Below are 24,883 nucleotides of genomic sequence, written 5' to 3'. Positions count from 1 at the left end.
TTGCGCCGGCCTGGATACGTGCTAAGGGTTGCCTTGGGGCGTCCTTTACAGACGCCCCGCAACCCTAGCACATAACTGCGGTGGCATAATGGCGGCACCCTGTGTACATGGGTGCCACCATTATGACATCACGGCTGTGCCACGTCCAAACGGCGTGGCGCAGGTGTGACGTGTTCACACCACATCAGGCTGCTTATGGTGGCCTAACAGGGACACCAGAAGGAGCTTCGAAACAGAGCCCCTTCTTGGGGAGTGCCTTGTTCCTGCAGCCACCAAATGGCTACGGGAACGAAGCTGGGGGAAAGGGGCCGAGCGCCCCCTTCCTCTCCTAGAAGCGGCTCCCCGGGGTGTCCTGGGGTATGAAGCCCCAAGGACACCCCTTTTTGGGATCAGGGAGGAGCGGCATTTTGCCGCTTCTCCCTGGTTTTGAAAAGCACTAGATTGCCTTTGGGCTGCCGCTGTAGCTGCCCTGGCCCCAATATGTGGCACAAAGGGACAATCTGTATCCTGCCTATGGTACACAGAAGTCTGTTGTCCAACATCTTGCAGATGCTGCCCACCCTGTACTATTTGCCACCTGATGCAGTTGCCCACTCTGCCCAGTATAAGAGCTGGCCATGGGTCATGTGTGTGTATGACTGAGTTGAGACAGAGACAGAAACACAGAGAAAGAGGGATCATTGCTTTTAAGACTGTATGGCTGAGTTGAGTCAGAGACAGAAATAGAGAGAAAATGAACTGTTTTTAAGATGCTTTGAGACATTTATAGCTGGAGGGTTCCAGGTGAGTGTGGTGATGATTATGCTCTAGATTTTAGTTTCAACATTAAAAGGAGCTATCAAAGTTTGGTTCAGCACCCTGGAGCAGATTCCCCACCCCACTGACATGAGTTTGAGTTTCTTTGGAATGAAAGGCTAAATGTGGAAACAATGCAGCATGACCCTCAGATCTGTAGGATTGGTAACCATGGTTTCATTTACCCACATTCAAAAAACAATGTTCTCTCTAGACATTTTCTAGGTTCTCCAGTGTAATTATATGGTATGCTTCTAGTGGAAATTGACCATAGAGATGTGCTGGGGGGGGAGCTAGAAATACCCACAGAGGTGATATCTTAAAGATAGCCTCTGGAAGTCATTCATTTCAATAGGGTTTGCTATTGTACATGGTTTCAAGTTGCCATGGTGAAGTTGTATCCCCCACAGATATGGGGGTCTTACTGTACTATAGATTTTGAAAAGGAAATGAAAATTAATCATGTATCTGTTAAATCATCACTCATTTTCAAAATTTATGATTAATCTATAATTTGCACATATAATCCTACTTTGGGGGTATTTGTTTCTTATTTTATTCTATTAATAATTGTCTGTACCTCAATATCACCATTCTGATGCAAAGAGATTTTAGACTGCAGCAAAACAGACGCAACCTGAAAACATATAAAAGTGTCTCTTCTGCATTTTTCAACCCATGTGGCTTCTCTGGGGTGATTTCAGATCATGCAAAACTTGCATAATGATACAGAGAAAACTCACTTTGATCCAAAATGGGTCTGAATTTGAGTCTCTCCTCTTCAGAAGATTTAAAGCCCTAGTGTGAAGTGTTACCATGGTCAGTTAAGCCATAAAAACAGAAACAATGCATAGTGTGAAAAGAAGGCACAGATTTGCATAATATTTGCATGTGCTATGTAGAGATATAGGAATAGCAACTCCAGCAGAAATAAATTCACCATAGAGATGTCCAATGTGAAGTCGAAGGCTTTCACGGCCGGCATCCATAGTTTTTTGTGGGTTTTTGAAGCTATGTGGCCACATTCTGGAAGAATTTATTCCTGACATTTTACCTGCATCTGTGGCTGGCATCTTCAGAGGCATCTTCACCTCTGCAAATGCCAGCCACAAATGCAGGTGAAACATCAGGAATAAATTCTTCCAGAACGTGGCCACATAGCTCCAAAAACCCACAAAAAAACTATAAATTCACCATACTGGGGATGATTGTCATAGAAAGACTATGTGCCTGTAGCCCCTGGAAGATGGTGTGTGTGTTGTGTGCCTTCAAGTCATTTCCAACTTTTGGTGACCCTAAGACGAATCAATCATGGGGTTTTCCTGGCAAGAGTCCCCTTCTCAAAAGGCCATGGAAGATTCAAGAACCTAATCCAGGTTTAATTTGGTGTTGAAATATTCACATTTTTAAAATGAACCCAGTTTTCCCAAATTCATTGAGAATCAAACTGTGGGCTGTTTGCCCACTTTGATTCCAGATTCTCTGAATATGAGAGAAGTATGACAGGAGTTTAAACAAGCAGATTTGTTTCTTGGCTCACTTGGTAGGTCAGATTGCCAAAGTATATCCCTTACTTTAGGGGGCATCAATCATGTTAAAGGTTTATCCATTATTTGGGAGCACAACTGTTCCTTCTACTGAGCAAAATGAATGCTCCTTGTTCCAGACACCTCCTCTCCAGGGTGTCCTTGACTTTTGAAAATGACATCTATGGCTGGCAGACATTTCCTTGCTTCCAATAGGTTCAACCTTTTTTTCCCTTTGCCTTAAAATGTTAGCTGGCTCAGGCTGCAAAGAGTTTCAGAAATGCCCATCTGTAGGGAAGTTTTGTTTGGAAGGAAGGGAGAATTTATATTCTTTAAGAAAAGGGATATTTTTCAAGAAAGGTATCGTAGCTGGTGACTCCCATGTCAGTGGAGTGATGAATCCTTTCCAAGTTTTAGGACCCTATCATGTGGGGTAAAAAACCTAGCTTACCTTTCCTGGATTGAATTCTAATTCAGGAGGCAGCTGGGTCCTAACATATGTAAATCAAAATGACTGCCCAGATGCAGCCCAGATGCAGCCCAGATCGAAGCCACACCCAATCGGCCCCTTTTCGAAAATGGAAGCTTCCGGCTTTACAAAATGGCTACCAAAGCGTCTCCAGGGACCCGGGCTGTATCTGGGCATTGATAGGAAATAGACTGTTGAATAAATACTAGTCCACATTGGCCAGAATACTCAGGGCAGAGTATTTTGGCCCCAGAATGGCCCTGGTATCCTTTTACTTACACAATCCATTGTGATGCTAAGCAACTGTTGGCATGCATGTCCAACTGTGCCACCTGGCACTGGCACCACTACTACACATCACCCTCTCTGAGGTCAGAACAAGGCACCCAGCGCCATTCATGTGGCTGGACACTTCATTCTGACTTCTGGGCTAGTGATCCAGTGTTTAAACAGAAGCTGGATATCCATCTGTCAGGTCTGCTTTGATTGTGTCTTCCTGCATGGCAGAGGATTGGATTGGATGGCCCTTGTGGTCTCTTCCAACTCTATGATTCTAGGAATCTATATGTGGCCGCAGTGGCAGCACAGGGCAGCACAACAGGTAATATAGTAATCAGCTGCCTGGCATTGCAATGGAGAGCTCTAGTTCTTCTGGGATTCAGAACAAGTCTCCTAGTGATATGATCAATGCTATGCACATTGTTCTCACTTCAGAATGAGTGATTCACACCAGCAGCGGTGGTGCTGGCTGGCACAATGGGGTGTGCATGTGAAAAGCTACCCAATGTCACAATGGAGTGCTCAAGGTAACATGGGGACGTAGGAGCAGCTCCAGGGCAAGAATACTCCAGGCTGTTCCCAGAGTATTCTGACCAAGCCATAGACAATGAAGATTATGAATTGTTCTTAAATAACATGATAGAAGTGGGATTGTAATTGTAATAGCTGGATCTTACCACACTATGTCATGGCTAGGCAGTAGGTATCCTGTAGTCAATCTGTGCTTCTGCTGCTGCTTATAATGAATGGGGAAATCCCATGGATAGCTGACCCCTTCTTGAAGTATGTGCCATTGGTCATTCAGGGGTAATTCAGAGAGTAGGTGATTTAAACAGATTTCATTGCACACACCCCATTCCCACTGAAAGCAAGGCTTCTTATTGATGAAGAGGCAACCATTTAATCTTCGTTAGGAGAAAGGGGATTTAAATGAGTTTCACTGCACACATGCCCCATTCCCAATGAAAGCAAGACTTCTTACTGCTGAGGAGGCAATCATTTCAACTTGGGCCAGAGATAGAAGATTTAAACTTGTTTCACTGCACATATCCCACTCCTAATGAAGGCAAGACTACTTACTTAATCTGGGATAGAAGATGAGTAAATGGAACAGTAGTGTGATAAGATCCATCAGCAACCTCACACCAATTTGCAATTGTGTGGTAATGTGAAAATAATCATTGCTGTTTCAGGTGTTTAAAAAGCCACAACAGCATTGGGAGGGAAGTGTCAAGAGATCATCTCCTATGTTTCAGTATGTCAGTATGGAGAGCCATAATGGGGTAGTGGTTTGAGCATTGGACTAGGTATCTATGCTCAACTATGGAAACCCACTGGGTGACTTTGGGCAAGTCACATTCTCTCAGCCTCAGTAGAAGGCAAACAAATCACCATAAGTCAGAAATTACTTCAAGACACACAGCAACAAGAGAACAGGGCTGTTTCTCTTGTGTTGCTGGTAGATGAGGCTTTCTGTTTAATGCACAACAAAACAGTTCCTGTTCTGGCCTGTTGGGGTAGAAAAAGAACCCAAGACTTGTGCTCTGAAATTGATTGGTTAAAATAATAAATGTGTTCCACTTCCGCAAGGTCTGTATAAGCAACTGCCTGCTGGAGTGATAAAACAGCTCTTTATGGCACAATCAAAAGGCAGCCCTCTGCCAAAGATGTAGGGAATATAAATCTAACCCCATCAATCAATTTAACAAATCAAGATTCAGCTCTTACCTAGTGTGAGAGGTTGTCAGAGGGCTGTTGTTCTATTTATCTCCCCGGCTTCACCTTCCTTTGGTGTTTAAAGAACAGATTTGTTGTACATCGGATTCCTATTACCAGCTTGTCAACCTCCAGCAGATAAGAGTTAGGAAAAATCTCTCTCGATAGGACAGGTTGTTCATTAGCTGTCTGTCTTCAGATTATATGCATCTCTATCAGAACCAACTCTGCTTGGCACTCAATGGAATCAATAGCAGAGATCCGTCATGGAAAATTAAGTAGGATTCTCAGGCTGAATATGGGGCAGAGTTTCTACAACTTTAATTGTGGGCATATCTTGGAACAGGGAGACCAAGTAGGCAGAACTATTGCAGGTCTCCTCCTTCACCTGCCAAACACCTTCCAGCCCCCCCCCCCCCCGCCCCAATCCAGCTATTTACTTGGCCAATGGAAAGCAGTGGTTGATAGTGGAGGAATGCCCAATATGAGACTGACAATCATGTGCATCCAGCCACAAGAATACAACAGGGTCTAATTCTTCTCTGGTTTTCTTCTGAAAGGAAGCAATGTATAAATTTTAGAATTTTCTCTTCATTGCAGGAAAGTCTTCAAAGGCTGTTCAATTTTTAAAGACTAGTTGCAGTTCAGGGATTTGAATTAAATTCTTGCGGGATTGGATATGATAGTTTAAATAACTGTCCAAAAGCAAGCTTGAAACACAAGGATGTGAGTTCTAGAGGAGAAACTGAGGAAGAGAATGGGAGCCATAATGAAACTCAATGTAGCATAAAAGAAGAGCACAAACAATGTTTTAGATGTCTGTACACCAATGCACAGAGTAAGAGAAACAAACAAGATGAGCTTGAAGTCTTAGTGCAGGAAGGTAAATATGACTATATAGGTGTCTCAGAGATTTGAAGGGATGATCCCATGACTGGAATATAACAATTGAAGTATATATTCTGTTCAAAAAGAATAGATGGGGAAGAAAAGGAAGGGGGTAGCATTATATGTCAGAGACAAATTCACTTGTACAGAAGATCCATGCAAGTGTTCAAACTGGACCAGTGTAGAATATCTGAGAATATTTTTATCTGGTTAAAACTACAATAGGGTAGTTTTAACCAGACCTTGGGAAGGTTTCTGGACTATAGCTCCCAAGATTCCCCAGCCAGTATGGCCGTGCTGACTGGAGTTGCATCTACACTAGAAATAAGGCAGTTTGACACCACATTAAGTGCTGTGGCTCCATCTTATGGAATCCTACGATTTGTGATTTTACAAGGTCTTTAGCCATCTCTGCCAAAGAGTACTGGTGCCATACAAAACTACAAATCCCAGGATTCTGTAGGCTTGAGCCATGGCAGTTGAAGTGGTGTCAAATTACATTATTTCTATAGTATTGATGGACCCTTGGAGATTCTGGAAGTTATAGTCCAAAAGGGCAGCCTTCTGATGTGATGATTTGTATTCGTATTAGTCTAAATGGAAGAGAGAAACATATGGTCAAACCTTAAATGAAATCGACTTGTAAATGCTTGTTTAGGGGCTAGTGACAGTATTGTCTTACAGGAATGGGGGGGGGGACTGTTAAATGATAAATAAAATCAGTCTCTTTTAAAAAAAAACTGCAAAAACCAAGCACCTGGCATCTCCAAACACCAGTAGTTGATGAACAGACAAAGTTTAATCCTTTGCACTTTTTATTTTTGCATAGAGAGAGAGATCTGCCTGGTTCTCCCCTGACTTCTGGCAAACTTCCAGGCAGCTTTGTTAGATGGACAGCCTGCTGAGCAGTCAATCTGTCCATCTTCTTCTGGCTGTTATCGATGAAGTTTTAAAGTGAGATGGATGCAGTACAAAATTCGGGCCTAGTTGTTCTGTCACAGTTACAACTTTATGATGTGTTTTTAGAAATGTCATTCTTCATAAAGTTCATTCTGGTAGGCAAGAATGAAAAATGTAACTATTTTTTTCTTTCCACTGTGCAGTTTTTGAGGACTATTCGTAATTTGGGACCTATTTTGTGCAGCAACAACAGCAACAAAAGTACGAGAGTTTTTTGTTCAGAAAACAGCAATAGTCCCAACTTCTATATTTCACCCAGCTGTAATTGGAAGATCTTAGGCTCCAGTAAAAAAAGAAGGAAATGGATTCCAACCATTCTGAAGACACACACACTCTAGTTCAGTACTAAATGAGAGTGTGCATTGATGGTAGGGTGGGTTGATTTAAATCACGGATAATACAGCGAGTGTGGCATAGTGGTTTGAATGTTGGGCTATCACTCTGGAGACCATGATTCAATTCCCCACTCGGCCATGAAGCCCCCTGAGCAAGTTGCACTCTCTCAGCCCTAGATAAACAAAGATCCCACAAGTTTGAAGGTTTTCCATCCCTACTCCTTAGTTCATGAGATAGAATTTTAGGCACCAGAAGATGTGTCTAAAGATCAAGTACCAGAAGATGTGTCTAAAGATATGTCTAAAGATCATTTTCATATCATCCAACTGTCCCTTTTTGCCAGGGGGCAGTTTCAATTAATGCTCTGTTTTCCCACTTTTTCATCTGCTTTTAAAATGTCCCCATTTCTCTCTCCTTCTCATCCTTCCCCCTTTATCCTCAGCCTACTTAATTGCCACAAACTGAGATCAAATTTCAAAAGTAGTTTTCACTCCATTAACTCAGCAGGACAGGGAAAACAGAGGAGGGTCGGCGTCTTGACCTTCCCTGTTGTTTGTTGTTGTTGTTGTGTGCCTTCAAGTTGTTTCCAAGTTATGGTCATTGTAAGGCAAACCCATCACAGGGTTTTCTTGGCAAGATTTGTTCAGGGAGTTGGGTTGCCTTTGTCTTCCTCTGAGCTGAGAGCATGTGTCTTGACCAAGGTCACCAGTGGGCTTTCATGGCAAAACAGGGATTCAAACCCTGGTCTCCAGAATTATAGTCCAATGCTCAAACCACTACACCATGCTGCCTTCTTGCCCTTCCCTGTGGACTCAGGCAAAAAGCTACAGCAGCCTCTCCTAGCTTGTCTGGTCTTCAGCATTAATAACATTTGCCATTATGATCACACTCTGATGTTGCTCAAAGCAACTATTTATCTCAGTTCTAAACACCCATAATTTCCCATGTTCCATAATGCTGAGGACTGGCAACAGAATTACAGAGAAAAGCATCCGTATCTCCTGCGTTACTTAGAAGCACTCCTTTGCTCTGCATGGATTGGAGATTTCCAGAGGACATAATCCAACGCAAATTTTTAAACCTCATTCTCTGATGTGACTCTTTGATAGAGGCTTTCAGATCTCTTTCACCCTCCCCGTAGTGCACAGCTGAACTCCTAGCTCACTCCCTCTGCTGAGCTTCAGTCATTTCAACTAATAAACTGGATGTCTGTTCTTCTACAGTAGAGTGTTTCTCCTTCTTTTGACAATGTGCTGCAGCTCTTAGTATAAAGACAAGTCTGCTCATATGACCGGCAAAGATGTTAAGAGGCCCTCTTTGATGGGCAATCACAATTGTCCTGGGTTCTAGGAAGGATTCTTTCTTTAGCACCACCTAAAGAGCCCTGATATCCAGGTGGTCTCCATCAAAATGATAATCTGACACTAGGGTTGCCCAAGTCAGGATCATCCCATACCCTGAGGTTTCCAACCTTCTTTGCCATTTTGTCAAGGTTGTGGGTGGGAGAGCAACCTTGAGATCCTAGGCTACTTCTAGACTGAGGGAAGTAATAGTGCCACTCAATTCTGCTTTGGTCAGACCTCACCTGGAATACTGTGTCCAGTTCAGGATACACACTTCAAGAAGGATATTGACAAGCTGAGGTATGTCCAGAGAAGGGCAAGCAAAATGGTGAAAGATCTGGAAACCATGCCCTATGAGGAGTGGTTTAGGGAGCTAGGTATGTTCAGACTGGGGAAGAGAAGGTGGAGAGGGGATATGATAGCCCTGTTTAAGTATTTGGTGTCATATTGAGGATGGAGCAAGCTTGTCTTCTGCTGCTCCAGAGACTAGGACATGGAGCAATGGATTCAAGCTACAGGAAAAGAGATTCCACCTCAACATTAGGAAGAACCTCATGATGGTAAGAGCTGTTTGACCATGGAATATTCTGCCTCTGGGAATGGTGGAGCCTCCCTCTTTGGAGTTTTTGAAGAGAGGCTGGATGGCCATCTGTCGTGAGTGCTTTGATTTTGTATTCCTGAATGGCAGGGGTTGAACTGGATGGCCCTTCTGGTCTTTTCCAGCACTTTGATTCTATGACTCAATTGATGCTTCACTGCCCTCTTGGGAGGAAGAGCAGAGCACAAACCCAAAATATATATCAAGAGATGAATGTTGGAGGAGATAAACATATAAGAAAATACCTTACTCTCTCCCAAGTGGGTGTTCTCACTTCCACATTCTCATCAAGACAGTAGATTCAGATGCAAGGGTTGAAGATATTAATAACTGTCATCCCTGAAAGGGAAGAAGAGGAAGGAAAATGACTGTAATAGCTACCAGTCCAGACATAACCCAAACACATCCTGTGGAGAAGAGTCACTAACCAGTTCCAGGCTTTTAAAGGCAAAAATACAAACAGCAGGGTCTCTTCCTAATCTGGGTGAGCTTCCTTTGATCTCTTGCTGTTCAAGAGCATCAGTTTGTGAATGTCATCTTTTCCCTGGTGAGGGGGTATCAAAAAACCAGACAGTGTGATGTTTGGCACTCAACTTTGTTGAGGAGAATGCTTTTCATCCACCTTGAAGGTGTCTTATGACCTGCAGAAGAACAAAGGGAATGGTCCAACAAGGATCAAATGCTGGAAAACATTTCCAACCAAAGTGTGTGAATCACTTTGACAGTCTCTTTGAATGGATGTGGACCAATGGTCACTGCACAAGGCTAGCCACCCATTGTGCAATTGTAAAGACGGTGCACAGAGGCCATTCACTTTCGCATATACTTTAAGGAATTACAGACCCACATGTGCAACTCTGTTCACACCATTCTCAGCTGGATGCAACCACTGCACATTGTTTTAAAAAATAATTCCATATGTGTAGCACAACGTACACCAGTCACAAACAGGATGGCTGCCACTGAATCATTGAGATCTATTTACATGATGTCCCACCCTTCAGCAGTCGTTTCAGTAGATCTACTGCAGTTGGAAATAACCAGTTGGCTTTAGATTCAAGTCTGCATCCATGTAGCTACTCTTCCATGATGCAGGGATGGGATCGGACAGTTTTGGTTTCTCTCACATATAAGGAAATTCTATAGATTGGTGCACTGTCAGGGGGTTAGACTAAATGATCCTTGTGATACCTTCTAACATTTCTAAACCTTATCAGAGAAAAAATAAAAAATTAATCTTCATCCATCTCACCTTTTCCATCCATCTGTTATCACTTTTGTCTGTTTCACTCCTCTGCCTAGATTTTCTTGTCTGTGTAAAACTTAGGGATTTGTCTAATAGGCAGGCATCTGTTTCATGTTACTCATAAAACTACAAGAACATTGAGAATCCCATATAAATAAATGTCAAGGCTTCCAATGAATAATGGTTGGGTTGTGTATCTGCCACAATTGATGTGTGATAATGAACATTAGTTTGGTGCCTATAAAAATATCACTCAAACTCATGGCTAATCAAGGGTCATTTTGCATGGTTGCTGAATGAAATCCCAATTTCAGAGGAAATATTATTCATGCTATTTTCAATGTCCAGGCAGTGGCCAAGATCCTACTTTGGGATTATCTAGCACACAATCCACACTCAGAGTTCTGCATTAATTGTGATACATAACCTTTGTGTTGAATAGCTACATTGCACAAGTGCACCAAGACAACAAATGTGCAGCTGAATGCACAACCAAATGGACAAAGCACATCCATTAGCCATGCACATCCCTGTGTAATGTGAAAAGTGCAATGCACACCCACATGTGGTATGAAATGTGTAATTCACATCTGTACTCAATGGCACCACATCTGCAACTTGGCTTCTGCAACTCTGAACTGAATGCAGACATTCTACGACAACCAAAAATGCTGAACCACATCTGTAGTAGAATTTTTGTCTGCTCAAGAAGCCAACAGAATTTCAGATGCTAAATATGGTTTCTTAAGTATTCAAACATCCCCACCCCTGCACAAGCTGGAGATACCAGTAGATGGGAGGGAGGGAAGTCAAGCCCTAGATTTGCAGACAAAGAAACCAGATTATCTGGAAAATTGACTAGGGATGAGCCTACACTGGCCAGAATATCTGGAACAGCCCCCAGAGTATTCTGGTCCTAAAGCAATAGCATTTACATTTCTATACCACTCATCAGTGAACTCAACACTCTCTAAGCGGTTTACAATCTGTAAGCCAATTGCCTCCAACAAAATGAGTACTCATTTTACCGACCTACAAAAGAATGGATGGTTGTGTCAGTCTTAGAGCCCTGGCAACAAACTCACATCCTTGAGGCTGCATGATCAGCATTTAACCACTGTGCCACCAGGGCTTCTTGAAAGCTGACCCAACCCCCCCCCCCTTACCTGGGCACTTCAGGTCAACACCAAGCAGCTGTCTACACAGCATGCCACTGTCCTGCCCATTGCTGCTGTGAATTGCTCCCTCTGAGGCCAAAAACAAGATACCCAATATCAATCACATGGCTAGGCGCTTTGTTCTGACCTCAGTGTGAGCAACCTTCACCAGTGGAGGTGATGCTGGGCAGCATGCTGTGTAGACTGCCACCTGGCTTCACTCCAGAGTGGTCAGCATTTTCTGGGAACATCTGAAACAAATGGTGAATCTTTTAAATTCACCATATAGCAGGGATGACCCAGATTCACTGCAGGATTGCCCCCCCACATGTAGTCAGTCCATAGTCAAATCAGGCCTTTTGACAGGGCGATGTGAGGATGGGGGAAAACTGGTACATTTGGCCCCTTTAGAGGGTAAGGGTAGAATATCTAAAACAACTTCATACTCTCCAACTATCCCAATTTGGCAGAGACAGTCCTGATTAACCCTCTGTCATCACACTTTTAACAGCTGCTTTTCAAATGTTCCAGCTTCTCTCTCGTCCTCCCACTTTCCCCCCTTTTCTTCAACTTACTTCCATTGCTACAAGCTGAGTTCAAGGTACAGATGCAATGTGCACTCCATTAACTCATCCCATGATAGGTTCACCATGGTAAGTTCACCTTAGGATCACCATTAGTCAGAAACTACTTGAAGCCATACAACAACAACGATCCAGCTATTCCCAGATCCTAGGAACAAGTGAACTGCATGGATCTGTTGACTAATATGTGGGCTTATCCTGAAGCATCAAACTAGCAAATATTTTTTAAAAGAGATTAAATTGTTTTTAATGGATGCATTTTAAATGGTTTTAATTTTATGGGTAATTTAAAAGTATTTTAATAATAATTTTTGGAATAGTTTTATTTATGACAGTTACAAAGTTTCTTTCTTTTCTCTCTTTTTCCTTACTCTTTCTTTCTTTCTTTCTTTCTTACAGTAACAGTGACAGTTGGTGGTCAGCAACATCTGCTTGGGCTCTATGACACTGCTGGACAGGTAATACATCTTCAGTTTCTTCATTTTGATTTCTTTTTTGTGTCACCACACACACACACACACACACACACACATATATGTATATATACTGATCAAGTTATTTTCCCTATACATGAGAGTCAAAAATGCAAGCTTTACCCTTCCATAAAATTATCTAGAATTGATAAAGGCTGCTACAAACTTAGTTGTTTGAGGCTGGCAGCTCCTTCCAACATCAGTGAGTGAGGCAGGAAATCCATTCCAAGCTTCAGACTGAACTTTAAATAAACTATTCAAGTTGTAGACCTATTGTGAGGATAGATTTCACCAAGCTAGATGGCTCCTTCAAAATTTAGATTAAAACCCAGAGGCAAGTGATTCACCACTCCATTGATGAGGATCCCACCAGTACCACTGAATTTCACATTTTTGTTTAAAATGACATATGAATTCCTCCATATCTCCTCTGGGATGTTGCAGTGTCCTCCTGACATTAGATTCCAGCATGTGTCAGTAAAAAAAACCTTGCATTCTTACAGAATCCTGGTTTGATGTTGCTTTGTTTTTGACATTCTTAGACTTCTTGAATGTGGTGCTCAGTTGATGGGTTCAATTACAACTTCCATAGTCCAGAGTCAGCTTGTAGTCTCACACGTTTAGAGGATACAAGGCTGGGGAAGGCTGTCCTTAGTAAGAAGCTACAAAAAGATTCAAAAACTTGAAATAGAAGCAGTGAACAAACCAGAAGTATAGTCATGGTCACTGTGTGAGCATGGAGTGCCATCTTGTGGTTCTTTTATGAGATTATGTTTTGCAATCACATCAGAATCAGCTAAATGGCAAAGATGGGTGCATGATAGATTTGGGATCTAGTGGTAGATAACTAGGTGGTTTGAAGTAGATTTCCAAGGGTGCTTTGATTTTTCAATCAGAGCCTGCTTTCTGAGAACAATTGTATCTGAATCCCTTCACTTTCATGGCCACTTTTCCAAGCTCAGCCAGTCTTTTAATGATAGCACCAGCAAAATGGCTCCACCATCAATTGGGCTGATGAAATAAAAGTCCAAAACATGCTGAAGAAATAATACTGTTGGAGATTATTTTAACTGCCTTGCCCTGGGAGTTGCAGTTTTTTGTGGCACCAGGGCTCCCAGACAGAGAAGGTTAAATGTCTCATAAAGCCAGGGTTCTCAGAAAGGTGGTTTCAAACTTAATTATTTCTGCAGTGTGTTTTGGACCAAATAAAGTTTGTGGGTGCCGTAAGAAATCAGGAGTGCATTTAGCACTACAAACTCAGTTCTTATTTGTTCATGTTATGTGTCATCAAGTAAACTCTGATTTATGATGACCCCAGACAGTGTGGTATAGTGATTTTAGCAGAGATGACAACTCTGGAGAAAAAGCTTTTACTTTCCACTCAGCTATGGAAACCCACTGGGTGACCTTGGGCCAGTCACACTGTCTCAGCCTCAGATGAAAGCAAATGTAAACCACCTCTGAACAAATCTTGCCAAGAAAACCTTGTTATCATCTTAGGGTTACCATAAGTGAGAGATGACTTGAAGGCACACAACAACAACATAAATGAGAGATCTCCAAGAGACCCTGGACTTTATCACACGAGGCACTTACCGCGCTGAAATCACGGCCCAAACACTTCAGAAGTGCAGAGGTAGGATAGCCGGTCGCACCTCTGAAGCGTCACTGAAGTGTGTCCTGCTTTCTTCCCGTTGACAAATCATTCATGGAGCAGCCATTTCTGTAATAACGGGATTTTCCGTTATGCAAAAACTTCACGTTCACATTCATCTATGGATTGATTCAACATGGCGCTATGTTACAGGGGTGACCGCACCGCAGGGAACTGATTCAGATCCGCAGTTCATTCACACTAGTGCTGAATCAATTCATTGCAAGAGACACAGGGAATTCAGTGGATCTGGAAGTGTTTTAAATAGGTTTAGCGCTGGGAGGCCCTCAACAAACCACTCCAGGAATTTGGTGCAAGTGCAAACAAGGGCCATTTAAACCAGGTCAGATCAATCTGAAAACCAGTTTATTATGTAGTGGGAATGAGGCCTAAGAGAGTATGGCCTGTTAAGGACTGGAGCATGGCTTTGGTGTGGCTTCTGGACTCTTACGACGCATGCATCATTGAAACACATACCTCCACTGTGACTCGAAGCAGCTTTATTTTGGCTGTCTGTAACAGGCCTCTGATTTGCCAAAGTCCCCTTGTGGGTTTCCATGGCTAAACAGGGATTCGAACTCTATTTCCCTAGTGTTCTAGTTTGACTCTTAGACCACTACACCAAACTGGTTCGTATTCTGATACTGAAAGGAAATTCCGAGCCTGAGTTGCCTGCTTAGAGACATCCGAGTCTTCAATTCTACTAAATGTTGACTGCTACTGATTACTTCAGTCAGTAGATTGCATGGCCCCTCCATTAGGCATACCACTTCCAGACTGATTAAAATTATCAATAATACTTGTTATATTTCTTCCTACAAATAATAAAAGCAAATTTAGAATAAATCAACACCAATTCAGCCAGCCAAAAATATGTGTATACTATAAAGAAACAAATGGGATAGCTTTGAATGATTCATTGCAAAGGTGTAAATAAATATTTAACACCAGAGGCATACAAGCATAAGTAAGCAAAAGTCATAGGCATAAATCCCAGTAGTTACAGAGAACAGCCAGCAAATGCTCTGAATAAGCCAGAGGCGCTTTGATGGGTGTTGCCTTCTTCAGTAGCCAGTTTTTTAAAGAGTCCTTGCTATGTAAAGCCTTATCAAAGATCAAAGTCAAACCAATGGTCCAAAGTGAAGTCGAAGGCTTTCATGGCCAGCATCCATAATTTTTTGTGGGGTTTTTGGGCTATGTGGCCATGTTCTAGATGAGTTTATTCCTGATGTTTTGCCAGCATCTTTGACTGGCATCTACAGAGAATGGTCCAAAATTTCTCATAATAGGAAGCCCCTTTCTTTTTCTAAGTAACAGTAAAATAGCCAAGTAATAGTAAAATTCCCCTCACCCATCACAGTCCTGCTGTGGGATTCTCTGACAACACACACACACACACACACACACACACACACACACACACAGAGTAAATCCCACAAGTCTGAATTTTCCAGCATGTACAGAGGTGGGAACTTTTTGGACTACAACTCTCAGCAACCCCTAGCCTGTATAGCCAATGGCTGCAGCTCAACTGTATTTGATTAGTGTTGCGTTATTTCTCATTGATGCCAATGCATCTGAAAAACAACCTGGCAAAACAGGTGTTCTGCAGATTTTAAAATTCTGCTACTGCACGGGATTTAACCAATTTGCCTCCAATTCTTTTCCGTCTGATAATGTCCTAAAAGTCTGAGCAAAGGGTGGAATCTCAGGGTAAAATTGCTGCCCTGAAAAGAAAAGGTTTTCTACAAAAGATCTGTGTGCCCCTCGCCCCCATTGTTCTTGCTGCTGAAGATTCTGCAGAGGCTTCCACTCCTTCCCACCGCCACTTAATCTCACTGGTTACACTTGTGCTTTTTATTTGAATGACATGCAGGCTTATCACACGAGGAAAGAAAGCAAATGTTCAACTGGATAGTAGCACTTTTCTACATGCCTTACTGCATAATGTAATAGTGCTTCCATTCTCTTCCTGCAAAAGATGATTGTAAAAGTGAGTCTTTTTTTCTAGCAGGAAAATATCCATTCAATAAAAGACTCACTTTTACGACCGTCTCCTCTGGGAAGCAAACTGAAGAACTACAATATCATACAGTAAATCATGTAGAAAGGTACTACTGCCTGGTTGCACTTTTGCTTTCTTTCCTTATGCGATAAGCTCTATGCTCTATATAACTGTGATTAATGCTTCGTGTACTGTGGGCTGCTGTCACATCACAGAATAAATGCAGTCTGACACCGCTTTAATTATCATGGCTCTATCCTATGGAATGCTGGGATTTGTAGTCTGTTGTGGCACCAGAGCTCCTGCCAAAAAAGGGTAAACATCTCACAGAACTATAAATTCCAGAATACCATAGCATGAACCCCCATGGCATTTAAAGCAGTGTAAAGCTGCATTAATTCTGGGGAGGCTGTGCCCCATGGGCTGCACTTTGTCCACCCCTGTTTTAGGCCAATAATTGGTGCTGAAGAGACCTTAGGAACCATTTACATACTGGAGGAAGTCCAGGGCTCAGGTTTGCTCTAAATGACCATTTGCATGTTGTTGTAAAGATATAAGGCATATATCCTTTTCTCTCTGACAGGAGGACTACAATCAACTAAGGCCCCTCTCCTATCCCAACACTGATGTGTTTCTGATCTGTTTCTCTGTGGTCAACCCTGCATCATATCACAATGTCCAGGAGGAATGGGTGCCAGAACTGAAAGGGTGCATGCCCCACGTGCCTTATGTTCTGATCGGAACGCAGGTGAATATGAGGGTGAGCGGGGGGGGGGGGGACATCTGAGAAGCCTATGAACAGCAGTCTGCAAAACATAGGCTTGTAACAACACACTTGCCATTTTCAGTCTTTGACAGCAGTGTGTCACTAGGGTTGATGGTCCCCATGGACCATCTCCGATATCAGAGGATACAGAAACCTTAGTAATGTTTTTCACAGGATAGCTATGAATGTCACTTTCCGAATGAAGCCACACCTCCCACAAGGACAACATGTGTGTGTGAGTGTGAGTGTGTGTTTAAAATGGGTCGCCTTTAGATAGGAAGAAAATCAATTCATTTAGGAAGAACTTCCTGACAGTAAGAATTGTTTGACAATGGAACATTCTGCCTCAGAGAATGATGGAGTCTCCTCCTTTGCATGTTTTTAAACAGAAGCCATCTGACAGGAGTGCTTTGATTGGATTTTCCTGCATGGCAGAATGGTGTTGGATTAGATGATTTCTGATCTCTTCCAGCTCTATGATTCTGTGATTCTATATATTGTGGATGGCCAAAAAACAAACAAATGGGTGCTAGAACAGATCAAGCCAGAACCCTCCCTGGAAATCACGATGAAACTGAGGCTGTCATGTTTGCACCACATCATGAAAAGCCATGACCCACTAGAAAAGATGATAATTCTAGAAAATGTAGAGTAGCATAAAGACAGGAAGACTGCATGCTTGGTGGCTAAACTCAATAAGGGAGGCCACATGTCTTAATCTGCAAAACCTAAGCAGAGCAGTGGAGAATAGGAGGCCTTGGAAATGGCTCATGCACAGGGTCTCCATGAGTTGGGATCAGTTTAAGGCAGTGATGGTGAACCTTTTAGAGGCCGAGTGCCCAAACTGCAACCCAACACCCACTTATTAATTGCAAAGTGCCATGTCCCTCTGGCTTTCTAGTAACAAACTCTGGCAAACTCTATGCTGGGGCGACGGCACATGTGCCCACAGAGAGGGCTCTGAGTGCCACCTCTGGCACGCGTGCCATAGGTTCGCCATCACTGGTTTAAGGGCTCAAGAGGTTTGGTTGCTCCCCTTCCACCTTCTGCATCTCATTGGTTATAGCTGCACAAAAAAAATATAGACAGGCATTTTGGTGTCACCTCCTCTGATGGTGTCACTCAATACAGTCCACAGCCTCTGCACTCCCTTAGTGATGCCACTGTTTGACAGCTTCACACTGGACCCATTGCAATGAACAGATTGGGGGAGAACAAGAAGCACACATTTTTTTCCTACCTGGTACCACATCTCTAGAATTTCCTCTCCAAGGAAGTACATTGGGCACCATAATTGTTCTCTTCCAGCACCACATGATCTGATCCCCTTTGGACTGATTGGTTTTATAATAAGCTGTAACAAAATGTTGCAGTATATTATGCTAACTTACTCACAACACTGCACCTGTCCAGAGTCCTAGCCAGGGGTGGAAATATGAATTCCTTTTTTCAAGTTACTATGGATTGGATACAGGTTTAATCATTCTTGGACTCTTTAATTGGATCCAGGTTTGATTATTCTTGGACCACCAATGAGAGGCTGGTTTGCTAATTGTCTTTCTGCAATCCTTCTGGATCTGCGCCTGCAAGCACTCTCAGCCCGTCTCTCTTGATAAGAAGGCACCTGCAGGCAAGCCTCGTCTCCAGAGTCACCACTAGGCTGTGACACCATAGGAGGCCTCTCCTCAGCACTAGGACCTGGTTGGACCTCCTGCTCTGGGGCTGGGGAAGCACAGCTGGGACCTGGCAGAGTAGAACTAACACCTGGCGTAGCCTCAATCAGCCCTTGCTCTGGAGGAGGCTTATCCTCCTCCTCATCCTCCGAGAGCTTATCTTGGCTGGCCATGACAGAAGCTGAAAGGAATAGATGTACAGGTTGTCATCTCGTCTCTTCTGCCAGTTGAAGGGCATGCTCCAGGAAGGGAGAGGAAAATAGCAGATGTGAACAACTGGCTCTGCAGATGGTGCCGCCGAGAAGGATTTGGATTCTTTGATCATGGGCTGCGGTTCCATGAGGAGGGACTTCTTGCAACAGACGGGTTGCATCTCATGCAAGCTGGAAGAAATGTTTTTGCCAACAGTCTCAAGAACTTGATCAGGAGGGCTTTAAACTGAGTTCTGTGGGGAAGGGAGACAATATTAAGGAAGGCGAAAGGGATGGCAAAAATAGTCAAACTGACATAGAGGAAACAAGAAAAAAAGTGCAAGGACCCAACAGTGGGAGGCAAAAAAACTTGCACAGGCAGCAAGTAAAAGGGACCCATGGTCTGCGATGTCTCTACACTAATGCACAGAGCATGGGAAATAAGCAAGATGAACTCGAACTCCTAGTACAACAAAGCAAATATGATATAATAGGCATCACTGAAACCTGGTGGGATGAGTCTCATGATTGGAATGTGGAAATAGAGGGGTATAACCTTATTAAGAGAAATAGGCCAAACAGGAAAGGAGGAGGAATAGCACTATATGTCAGAGATATTTACACCAGTGAGGAGATCCAGGACATCAATCCTGGAAGCCAGGTGGAGAGCATCTGGATAAAAATTAAAGGGGAGGGAAACAACAAGGATGTTATGGTGGGAGTCTACTACAGACCCCCAAGTCAGACTGAGGAATTGGATGATATCTTTCTAGAACAGATGACCACACAGTCAGAAAGGAGAGATGTAGTAGTGATGGGTGACTTCAACTATCCTGATATTTGCTGGAACTCAAATTCAGCAAAATCCTCAAGGTCTAGCAAATTCCTCACTTGCCTGGAAGACAATTTCATGGTCCAAAAGGTGGAAGAGGCAACAAGGGGGTCAGCTATTTTAGATCTGATCCTAACCAACAAGGATGACTTGGTTAATGGGGTGCAAGTGGTGGGATCCTTAGGTGGAAGTGACCATGTTCTCCTGGAGTTTGTAATACAGTGGAAAGGAGAAACCAGGCAAAGTCAAACACAGATTCTAGATTTTAGGAGAGCGGATTTCAGTAAACTTAGAGAAGTATTGAGGGCGATTCCATGGTCAGAAATACTAAAAGGGAAGGGAGTTCAGGACGGATGGGACTTTCTCAAAAGGGAGATACTGAAGGCACAATTTCAAACAGTTCCAGTGAAAAAGAAAAATGGGAGGTGTCTCAAGAAACTATGATTGATGACTAAGGAACTTTCAACCGAGCTAAGTTTGAAACGGAACATGTATAAGAAATGGAAAAGGGGGGAAATCACAAAAAAAGGAATTCAAAGAAATAGCAGGCATGTGTAGGGGTAAAGTCAGAAAAGCTACAGCGCAGAATGAACTCAGACTTGCTAGAGAGGTTAAAGACAACAAAAAGGGCTTTTTTGGATATGTCCGCAGCAAAAGGAAGAAGAAGGAAATGGTAGGGTCACTGCGTGGAGAAGATGGCAAAATGCTAACAGAAGACAGAGAAAAGGCAGAATTACTCAACACCTTCTTTGCCTCAGTCTTCTCAGAAAAGGCAAAGGGTGCTCAACCTGAGGATAATGGAGCAGAGGACAGAATAGGGGAATTTCAGCACAGAATAAGTAAAGAGATAGTAGAGGAACACCTTGTTAATCTAAATGAATTTAAGTCTCCGGGACCAGATGAACTTCATCCAAGGGTATTAAAAGAACTGGCAAATGTAATATCGGAGCCATTGGCAATAATCTTTGAAAACTCCTGGAAAACAGGAGAGATCCCAGCAGACTGAAGGAGGGTAAACGTTGTCCCCATCTTCAAAAAGGGGGAAAAAGAGGATCCCAACAATTATCGTCCAGTTAGTCTGACATCAAGGAAAGATTCTGGAGCAGATCATTAAACAGAGAGTCTGTGAACATCTAGATGGCAATTCCATAATCACAAAAACTCAACATGGGTTTCAGAGAAACAAGTCATGCCAGACAAATCTAATCTCTTTCTTTGATAAAATTACCAGCTTGGTAGATGAAGGGAATGCTGTGGATATAGTATATCTTGATTTCAGTAATGCCTTTGATAAGGTTTCCCATGACATTCTTGCAAACAAGCTTGTAAAATGTGGACTAGACAAGGTAACTGTTACATGGATTTGTAACTGGTTGACCACCCGAACCCAAAGGGTGCTCAACAATGGCTCCTTTTCATTCTGGAGAGAAGTGACCAGTGGGGTCCCACAGGGCGCTGTCCTGGGCCCAGTGCTATTCAACAACTTTATCAATGACCTGGATGACAGAATTGGGAGCATACTTATCAAATTTGCAGATGACACCAAATTAGGAGGAACAGCTAATACCCCGGAGGACAGGATCAAGATCCAAAATGACCTGAATAGACTTGAAAGCTGGGCCAAAGCTAACAAAATGAAATTCAGCACAGAGAAATGTAAGGTATTGCACTTAGGGCGGAAAAATAAAATGCACAGATATAGGATGGGTGACACCTGGCTGAATGAAACTACGTGTGAAAGGGATCTAGGAGTCCAAGTAGACCACAAGTTGAACATGAGTGAACAGTGTGATGCAGCAGCTAAAAAGGCCAATGCAATTTTAGGCTGCATCAATAAAAGTATAGTGTCTAGATCCACAAGGTTGTGAGTTCAAGACCAGCAAAAGGGCCCAAGCTCGACTCAGGCTTGCATCCTTCCGAGGTCGCTAAAATGAGTACCCAGACTGTTGGGTGCTAATTATCTTACTTGCTAATTAGCTTACTTGCTGTTCACCACTATGATCTTTGGAATAGCGGTATATAAATAAAACAAATTATTATTATTATTATTATTATTATTATTATTATTATTATATCAAGAGAAGTAATAGTGCCACTGTATTCTGCTTTGGTCAGGCCCCACCTGGAATATTGTGTCCAGTTCTGGGCGCCACAATTCAGAAAGGACATTGAGACACTGGAGCGTGTCCAAAGGAGGGCAACTAAAATGGTGAAGGGTCTGGAAACTATGCCCTATGAGGAACGACTTAGGGAGCTGGGAATGTTTAGCCTGGAGAAAAGAAGGTTAAGAGGTGATATGATAGCCCTGTTTAAATATTTGAAAGGATGTCATGTTGAAGAGGGAGCAAGCTTGTTTTCTGCTGCTCCAGAGAACAGGACCCGGAACAATGTATGCAAGCTACAGGAAAAGAGATTCCACCTGAACATTAGGAGGAACTTCCTGACAGTAAGGGCTGTTCGACAGTGGAATGCACTCCCTCGGAGGGTGATAGAGTCTCCTTCCTTGGAGGTCTTTAAGCGGAGGCTGGATGGCCATCTGTCAGGGATGCTTTGATTTGGATTTCCTGCATGGCAGGAGGTTGGACTGGATGGCCCTACTGGTCTCTTCCAACTCTGCAATTCTATGATTCTATGAGATGAAATGGAAGGAGAAAATTCCTGCTCCTTCTGGGAAGCCATAACTGTGAATAACACGTTATCTTCATGTTTGTCTGTTATTTTCTAGATTGACCTTCGAGATGATCCCAAAACATTGGCTCGCTTACTGTATATGAAAGAGAAGCCCCTAACTTATGAACATGGCATCAAGTTGGCAAAAGAGGTATTGTTTTCCTAAAACTGACAGTAGTCTAGGATTGAGTACAGGCAAAGCTGAATCAACAGTCTGCAATCCATTGAAAGATGGAACAAGACATTTTGTAGACAGAGGTAAAGGACAAGATAATGCTCCTTCCCCCATTGCACAGATGGAAGCTAAACTCGACTGCCAGTTGAACAGTGGAGATGGGACAGCATTCTCCACCCAACGCTATTGCATACTGTGTAGCTGACTGGCAGATCCTGGGAGCTGTAGTCTTTAAAAGTAACTTTTTTGCACTCTGCTACTGGATTATCTGCCACTAGAGAATAGCAGCAGGATAGAGTTGTTATCATCATGTCCAGCTTGTGTTTTTTCCCAAGTCAGTTTGGGAAGCAAGATGTCCATGCTGTCTGGGGAGGAAGATGTAATCTAAAAAAGCAAATTTTCCCAGCTGTGTGATAGACTATGTGGACCTTTAATTTCATCCAGCACAAAATTCTTGACCAGTTTGGGAAACAAGATGGCTATGCTAGCTGGGGATTCTGGGACTTGTCATCCAACAAGTAACTTGCCCAAGCTCTGTGCTGGACCTTTAATCTTATTCAGCACAGAGCAATTTTTATAATCTTACCAAGATAAAGCTAAGGTTGTTTGGGATTCTGGAGTAGTCCCAGAAACAAGGAAGTACTGTTCCTTCTGTGTATATATCTGAATTATTCTAGAAGTGATGGCATAGAAATTACATTTTAAAATGACAGCAGGACGTGAGCCTTCTATGTGGACCTATTTTTACCCGGCAAAAATGGCAGCCTGGTTTTACTCCATTGCTGAAGTAATACACAAAGGAGTTGTCTGCATGGGTGGGAAATCCCATACTTACCCCATAGCTGCAGTGTAGTTTCCTGGGGTTTGTTTCCAGTGTAGACAAGCCCCAAGACTAGCATCCTGTTGTTAACTAAAGTAGACCCACTCAGTGAATTGTTGAGTGGTGAGTCAACACAAGCATCATTGATTCTTTGGGTCTCCCCTAGTCAGGATTTAGGCAGAAATGTCAATGAGAACAAAAACATCAAGAGACCAAATAACTGGGGAGGACATGGAAGTAAAGTTCACCTTTTCCATTCACATAGTGAGGAGCCGCACTAGTTGAACCACTGATAATCTGGCCCTGAATATTATCATTGTCTATCATGCCTGTCTTTCTCTCTCATTCAAGATAGGAGCGCAGTGCTACTTGGAGTGCTCAGCTTTGACCCAGAAAGGCCTCAAGGCGGTCTTTGATGAAGCCATACTCACCATCTTTAATCCCAAGACAAAGAAGAAGCCTTGTGCCAAAGGTTGCAAGGGCTGTTGTACCATCATATGACAACACCAGGGATCAAAATGTAGAACTGTGCTGGCGTTTCAGTCCAATTCAACCCATCCACCATCCCTTCCACACCTGTGACAGAGGCTAAGAGGCTCCTCAGAGTCTATGACTTCTCTGAACCACAACCTCATGGCCTTCTTACATCTTAACTTGCTTTTTTTCCCCTAATCGCTACAGACCTCCATATGAAAGCAGATATACAGGTCCATATTGTGACCGTGTTCCCTGCAGAAGTAGGCTGATAATGGAAAGCAGCTACGAGAAATCTTTTTGCAAGTAAAGATCCATGACAATGTACCAGAAGGAAGAGGTATCCAAAGATCCTAATCCTGCAACAGCGCCAAGAGAAAGTGGATTCATTGTTGGTGGATTTCAGCAAGCAACAGATGGATCTGTTGCAGTATGACTATGCAATAATGGCTGAAGCTACAAGTAGTTTGAGCCATTCTAGTCCAAATATGCAATATGACTGAGGATGCATCTGCACTGTAAAAATAATGCAGTTTGACTCCACTTTAACTGCCATGGTCCCATCCTACAGAAGCCTGGGATTTTTAGTTTTCAGCACTCTTTTGTGGAGAAATCTAATGACCTTGTGAAACTACAAATCTCAAGATTACATAGGAGCTATAGTACTTAAAGTGGGATCAAACTGTATTATTTCTACAGTGTAGCTGCACCCTGAATCTTAAAGCAGCTAAAACACATAAGCAGCTCTTTAGGAGCTGACTATGTTACAATGTAGATGAAATGTAGGCGTCTAGTTTGAATTCAGTCTTTACAGATGTTTCTTGTTTTCAGAAAATGTTGTGTGTGGGGAGGGATCAGATTCTCATTTATTGTATTTTGCCTTCCTTTTATATATGAAGCATAATCCAAAGAAAAGCCATCAGACTATACTGGCATTTTATCCTTCCATGTGTGGGAATGTTTTTCTTACTAAATGAATTATGAAATGACTTGATTTTGCATTTGTAAAACTTATTTGAAACTATTTATCAAAAGCCTGGCTGTACAAGGGACTACATGTATATTGCCTACACCTGAATTTCTTTCTTTTTTAATTCTAGCCAACAGGAAATCTACCAACTCTTTTTTTCCTCCAACAACCTAAGGTTCAAAAGGCAGGAATTAGACTTAAACATTTTTCAAAACTTAAACATAGGATGATGTAGATACACAAATACACACAGCATTACCCCCTTCTTCCTCCACCCCTCAAT

The 24,883-nt window shown here is 42.7% G+C and overlaps 1 protein-coding gene across 1 annotated transcript in view; it reads left to right on the top strand.

Annotated features, from left to right (window-relative positions):
- The window catches only part of LOC149315211 (rho-related GTP-binding protein RhoJ), a 105,855-nt gene extending 81,245 nt beyond the window's left edge, over window positions 1-24,610 (top strand). The window contains exons 2-5 of the mRNA XM_089522752.1: window positions 12,297-12,355; window positions 16,613-16,777; window positions 22,217-22,312; window positions 23,508-24,610. Coding sequence (XP_089378878.1) covers window positions 12,297-12,355; window positions 16,613-16,777; window positions 22,217-22,312; window positions 23,508-23,657 — 470 coding nt within the window. The 3' untranslated portion in view covers window positions 23,658-24,610. The remainder of the gene's footprint in view (window positions 1-12,296; window positions 12,356-16,612; window positions 16,778-22,216; window positions 22,313-23,507) is intronic.
- Window positions 24,611-24,883: the final 273 nt, after the last annotated feature.

This window comes from Sceloporus occidentalis, unplaced genomic scaffold, assembly GCF_023333645.1.
Source record: "Sceloporus occidentalis isolate IW3139 unplaced genomic scaffold, rSceOcc1.0.p SCAF_4, whole genome shotgun sequence".
NCBI classification, from domain to species: domain Eukaryota; kingdom Metazoa; phylum Chordata; class Lepidosauria; order Squamata; family Phrynosomatidae; genus Sceloporus; species Sceloporus occidentalis.
Note: the sequence above shows the minus strand (reverse complement) of the source record. Positions and strands in the feature narration are given on the sequence as shown.